This window comes from Amblyomma mixtum, chromosome 10 (assembly GCF_055824585.1).
Source record: "Amblyomma mixtum isolate Tamu chromosome 10, ASM5582458v1, whole genome shotgun sequence".
Taxonomy (NCBI): Eukaryota; Metazoa; Arthropoda; class Arachnida; order Ixodida; family Ixodidae; genus Amblyomma; species Amblyomma mixtum.
Window position 1 is genome coordinate 182,050,256 of NC_143021.1, and position 6,667 is coordinate 182,056,922.

Consider the following 6,667-nt stretch of genomic DNA (forward strand, 5'->3'; position numbering starts at 1 on the left):
TCAGGTGTGCACCGAGATTTGCCAGAGCCATACATTTTCTTTCCTAAAAAACCAATTTACTGTCGAGCTAGGCGTAGAGCCGAATGGGCGATGGCGTTCTATGGACTCCTTAGCAGAGTTGCAAGACGCTGTCGCGTTCGACTCTTAGAGGCGAAGCTTAACATCTTAACCACACATCAGTGACACAAGGAGAAAAATGCGCTTCAGGTTTTCGCCTCACCGCACTTTAGGTCAACAAATTGCCCCCCTGGATTTTTTTTTTGAACAGACAGACAGATATATACAACACTGCTCTACCGTAAGGAAGAAGAAGAGAAGGTTCCGCTCCGGCCGCCTTTCGGTACTGTCACCGCTTCTCGGCTTCTTTTCATGCGCAACAAGCGCCCAAGAGCTCACCTCTTATGTACAACGTTTCCTAAAGGTGAGCGCTTTCCAACCGCTACAACCATTACTAGATCCAGTCCTCTCTTCTGACCGCACCGACGTCGTAAAGTTCGCTCCTCGCCAGCCGCCGCGCTGGGCCTCGCCTCGCTGGAGGCTAGGCCTATCACCGGCAGCGCACCTACCCCAACAGCCATGGAGGTGCAAGCGCAGGGCGACAACCTCGACGCTGAAACGTCCAGACCCAGTGAGTGGACCGCAGTACTCCGCGCATACCAGGTTCGAGAACCAAGCCCGAATACCCTGGTTGGACCCACACAAACAGCCGTGTCCGCCGTCGGTGCTCAGGCCGAGGCTGCCCCTGCGCCCTTTAAGCCGACGTACCGTGCTCAACAGCAACAGCTGCGCGTGTCGCACGCAGTCTCGCAGCGAAGTAAACACCTTGCTTCACTCCCGCCCGGCACTATACGGGTAGTTTTTCGACCGAGAGGCGGGCTCGCTTTGAACGGAGCCATGGCGCAGCCCCTTATGCAAGCCCTGCAAGTCACCGCCGATGGCCGGGACCTAGGGGACATTCACCTCCGGATCCATCCTACGAATAACACATTCACCGTCGCTACCCACCAGGAGACAACCGCCCTGCACCTCGTCCAACTCAAGGAAGTGGTGCTCCAAGGAACCAGTTACCCTATCGCCGCCTACATCGCACCGCCGCCAGCAGCGGTACGTGGGGTCATCTCGCAGGCCTACTGGGCGGAAACCCCGGAGCAGATGCTACGAGACCTCCAGACCCGCAACCCGGACGCTGATATTATCGCAGCACGCAGAATGGGGAGGACGCTCTCCATATTAATCACTTTTGCGCATGGACCAGTCCCTCATACCATACGCTACATGAGTGTGGTTCATAGATGCACGGCGTACAAGGGCAGTCCAGATGCCTGCACCAACTGTCGCCGACCGGGCCACAGATATGATGTCTGCCCCCACCCCAAGACTGGTCTCTGCACGCGGTGCGGGGACAAGCATGACCCGCAAGCTGTTCCTTCCTGCATCCCGATCTGCATTCTGTGTGGGGGCGAGCACCTCACGGGTACCGGCTCATGCAAGGCAAGACACACAACTCCGCAACAACGCAGCCCGCCGCCACAGAAAACAAAGCCCTTTAGCAAGAAGGACTTTCCCCCGCTGGAAACGACCCTTCCCACTACCTCTACGTGGGCCTCCAAGGCCGCCAGGACTCATTCGCCGACCTCCCAGGACCACGAAGTGACTGCTCTGCGGGAAGAGGTAAGGCAGCTCAAGGCAGCCATCTCTACCTCCACCCGCGCTGTACCCCCAACTCCTCCACCCTCATCCTCTCCACCCACCTCTCCACCTGTCGAACCTCCTTCGAAAAAGAGGAGGCCTGATGAGACGCCAGCACAACCCATAGACTTGGAAGCAAAATTTCAGGACTTCGCCAAAAACTTAGAAGCTAGGCTCGCAGAGCGCATTACTGCACAGGTCACTGCACAGTGCCAAATTCTGATTGAAACTACCATTACCCGTTTAATGGATACTGTCATAACTAGCATCATGGCCAAGGTAGAGGAGCGTTTACCTCTCCTTGTTCATAGCCTCTCACCGGCGTCTCCTCCCACAGTGCCACCCTCCACACCCCTCCTTCGCCCCTCCACCCTACAGCATGGCCCCTCCGACGGACCATAATTCTTTACATATTATTCAATGGAACTGCAGGGGCTTTCGGCGTAAGCGCGATCCTCTGCTGCAGATTATCGCTACCTCCTCATCCCCACCAGACATCATCGCAATTCAGGACGCAAACGTTTGCAAACAACTTCCAGGATACGCTCTTATCCCCTCGGACTCTACTGATCTTCCTCGGGTGGTCACATACGTCTGCAACTCTTTGCATTACATGGAACACACAATTACCACACCTATCGCTCACACCTTCATCGAAATTTTACCTCCAACCCCTGCTCAATCTTCCTTGTTCGTTCTTAACTGCTATCTTCTACCACGACAGCCAGTTAATCTACTCCCTCCACTCCTCAAATCCGTGACGCAATTGGCTGGATCAAATCCCCTACTCATTGCCGGTGACTTCAACTGCGCACACGTGGACTGGGGCTATCGGCGCACAAACCACAGAGGCACAGTTCTCTGCAATGAAATGATGGTGCTTCACTTGTCCATCTTTAATGATTTCAGCCTGCCTACGCGGGTTGGTAACAGTGTTACTACAGATACCAGCCCAGATCTCACGCTTGGAAGAAATATGGCCCACCTGCAGTGGGAAAGAACCCAAACCACATTAGGCAGCGACCACCACCTAATTCGCATAACACTAAGCTATCGCCGCCCTCAGCGCAAATTTACCGTTAGACAAACTAATTGGGACCAGCTACGAAAATTTCGCCAGGAACATGTACAGTCAACACAGGTACCCTTCGACCTAGACACCTGGACTACCCAGTTACAGGAGGACATTCGCCAACATACCCAAACGCTAGACACTACCCCAGACACCCCCGTAATTGACAGTAAGCTCGCGCACCTCCTTCAAGCTCAAGAACGCATAACACACAGATGGAAAACTCAAAAACACAATAGGAAACTAAAACTCAAACTGGCACAGCTTCAGACCCAAATAGAACACCACAGTACCACTCTTTGCAAAGCTAACTGGAATCAGATTTGTGACAATCTCCGCGGCAATCTCTCCACAACCCGTGCCTGGCACCTCTTACGCCACATGCTAGACCCCACGAAATCTAAAACCCAGACACGCCTTAGCATTCGCCGCCTTACTCATAACCACAGGCAGGACACGAACGCCTTCCTCGCGCAGGTGAAATCAACATATACCACCCCAGGTGACCCTTGCAAGCACCCCGAGTACACGGGTCCACCTCAACCCCAGCTTGACGCCCCTATTACAGAGGCGGAATTTCGGGCAGCCCTTTTGAAATTACGCAATACTGCACCCGGGGAAGATCAAATTACCAATGCTGCCATCCGAAACCTTGACGATGCCTCCATATCTCATCTAGTCACCCACTTTAACGAGTGCTGGAAGTCAGGTACACTCCCTGCCACCTGGAAGCATGGAAAAATCATATTTATTCCTAAACCCCACAAACCCATCAACATAGAGAATATCCGACCAATTTCTCTGACATCTTGTCTCGGCAAGGCATTCGAACACATAATTCTTGCCCGACTAACCACGTACATGGAAGACAACCACCTTTTTCCGCACAGCATGGTGGGCTTTCGTGCGCATCTATCAGCACAGGATGCCCTACTACAAATTACACATGACGTGCTTGATGACACGATCCCCCACCTCACTAAAGCTATTCTGGCGGTTGACCTCACAAAGGCATTTGACAGGATTCGACACGATGCCATTTTGCGAGAACTACAGGCACTACAGGTAGGCTCAAATACCTACAACTACGTTCGCGCCTTTCTCTCGGGCCGCACTGCCTCCCTGCACATAGCTGAGCTGAGCACACCACCTTATACACTCGGCGAGCTTGGAACACCCCAAGGCGCGGTCCTCTCCCCCCTTCTATTTAATATTGCTCTCATCCCCCTAGCTCATAAACTCGCTCTCATCCCACACCTAAGGCATACCTTGTACGCTGATGATATTACGGCATGGACCACTCACGGATCTGATGGAGAAATTGAGGAAACTCTTCAATTAGCAGCTGACACCATCTCCGCTCATGCGTCATCTATTGGGCTCGAATGCTCCCCCTCTAAATCCGCGCTTCTCCTCATAAGACCGAAATCTGCAGCTAATTCGCCCATTCAAATCACTTTACAAGGAACCCCTATCCCCGTCACCCCCACCCTCCGTATCCTTGGCCTTTACTTGCAGGATTCCGGACGCAATGATCATACCCTTAAAACACTCAAGGCCTCCACGCAATCCGTGTTGCAACTTCTACGCCGCGTATCCTCCCTGCACAAAGGTTTAGACGAAGCGGATAGCATGAAAGTAGTGCATGCTTTTACACTTAGCCGCATTTTATACGCCACCCCATATCTTAAGCTGAACCGCATAGAAACAGAGCGAGTGAACGCCATGATTCGTCTAGCAACCAAGGCAGCCTTAAACCTACCCCGCAGCACTAGCACAGCCAAGCTCCTTGAATTAGGCATGCATAACACCATTCAGGAACTAGTAGACGCGCACCTTCAGACACAGTATCTAAGACTTGCCGCGAGCGCAACTGGCAGGCATATCCTCGCTTCCCTTCGCATCAACATTCCCGCTAATCAGACATCCCTTATAGCCATTCCTCGACACATTCATACCCCCCTCGTTGTGAAACCCCTTCCCCGGAACATTCATCCCCAGTACCACATCCCTCGCCGCATGGCTCGCGCTAAGGCCCTACACAAGTATTACGGACAAGCCCAGGACGCCATTTGGGTAGACGCCGCGTGCACAACTCATGAAGCTGTAGCAGTTGGTTACAATCCAGTCCTAGCACAGCCCCTCACACACCGCCTTCCCTCGGGCTGTACGTCTGAGGAGGCAGAGGAAACCGCCATCGCCCTAGCCCTTGTACATTCCAATGCAAACTACATCTTTAGCGACTCCAAAACGGCTCTGTTCAACTTCGCGAGAGGCAGGATTCACGCCCCTGCTTGGAAGTTGTTGAACACCCCCTCCAAAAACTTACCACGCAGGGTAGAGCTCCAGTGGGTGCCGGCTCACTCTGGGAATCCAGGAAACGAGGCTGCCGATAAATTGGCCCGAGGTTTGATTTGCCGGGCTCAGGACGGCCTCGGTCCAGGTTTCTCGAGAGAGCGGGCGCACACCTTTGCAGAGCTCACGCAAATGCCCCGCTTGGACCGTCGGACTTACCCTCCTCCACACCCTTCCCTTACCCATTCCCAACAAATCCTCTGGAGACGCCTCCAGACCCGCTCTCTCTCATCCCCTCAGCTCCTATCTCTCTACTGTGGCACCTCCCCTGCATGCACCCTGTGCGGCGACCCTCACGCCACACTCTCCCACATCCTTTTCGGCTGCCCTGCTGATCCTCCCCCGCAGGGACAGCCCGCGTTATCAAGTTGGGAGGACTGGGAGGTCGTGCTCTCGTCTCCGGACCCGCCATCGCAGCTTGCTGCGGTGCTTCGGGGTGCCGACGTCATGGACAAACACCGCATGAACGTTACGACGTAGAGTGGGACCGTGCGGTGGTCCAGGGACCCAAGGGGGGTCTAAACACACTTGCCATGATAAAGTTTTTCTCTCTCTCTCTGCTCTACCGTGCCGTCCTCTAGGGAAACGAACCATTTAACCATAGACAGAAACGGCTATTATAGCCTAGAGCGGGCAGCCCCGCGTCGACCCTTAAACTACAAGTAACAATACTTTAAAAACACGGTGCAACGTAATTTAAGCCCTTAATCTGTACGAAAAATGAGCAATATTCCGTCATTGAGACAGTCATAACATCTCTGGGATTTCGTAACAATACTCTAAAGACATGGTACAAGGTAACTTAAACCTTAATCTGTAAGAAAGAGGGGCATTATCCCGTCAATGAGCCAGTGATAACGTCGCTGGTATTTTGTAACAATACTGTAAAACTTGGTACAAGGTAACTTAAACCTTAGTCTGTAAGAAACAGGGGCATTATCCCGTCTATGAGCCAGTGATAACATCGCTGGGATTTCGTAACAATACTAGGTCTATGAAGAGAAGTTTATTTGGACCCTGGAGCATCCAAGGGACAGCCGTCCCTCTGCAAAACAGAACAAACACTACGGCGACCGATGTCACCCGATGCAACACACATACCTACGCTCACAAGCAACGCAAGTGCCAGAAGCACAAAGTGTATAAAGTAAAAAGTTCAAAAAGCGCGGGGGAAGCACGCGAGAGGAAGACCGTGCACCGATTCCGCGCACAAACATCGCGCACAACACTGGCGCGCGACACTTAGTATGGCAGGAGCTGCACAGTCACACGGCCCTACCTGCGACAATGAAGCGGGTGCTCCACCTTCGCAGGAACTCTTCTTCCAGCAGTGTCACCCTGTCCAAGCACTCCTGCTGAAACAGGCGTGCTCGCACTCGCAGCAACATTGGGAACATGTCCCGCTGGGCCCGACCCTATAAGGAAGCGGCGCCTCTCTGGCGCACAGAACAAAGGCGCCTACACACAGCAATAGCCGCACAAGCGTATCGCGCGGACTGGTGTGGGCGTCGAGAAAAACAAAAAGATGCCCAGGCTTAGCTTGGTTAAGCC

At 53.3% G+C, this 6,667-nt stretch overlaps 1 protein-coding gene across 1 annotated transcript; it reads left to right on the top strand.

The window, feature by feature from the left end:
- The first annotated feature begins 351 nt into the window (after nt 1-351).
- LOC149327905 (uncharacterized) lies at nt 352-5,596 on the top strand. The gene is made up of 2 exons (XM_089565104.1): nt 352-1,671; nt 5,465-5,596. The coding sequence occupies exons 1-2, from the start codon at nt 577-579 to the stop codon at nt 5,594-5,596; spliced, it is 1,227 nt and encodes a 408-aa protein (XP_089421230.1). The 5' UTR covers nt 352-576.
- The last annotated feature ends 1,071 nt before the right edge of the window (nt 5,597-6,667 follow it).

Excerpts from the sequence above, each read along its gene's own strand:
- LOC149327905 (XM_089565104.1), top strand. The coding sequence starts at position 577 with ATGGAGGTGCAAGCGCAGGGCGACAACCTCGACGCTGAAACGTCCAGA. Across the intron at positions 1,672-5,464 it reads TGACTGCTCTGCGGGAAGAG|GGACAGCCCGCGTTATCAAG; the intron begins GTAAGGCAGCTC and ends CCTCCCCCGCAG.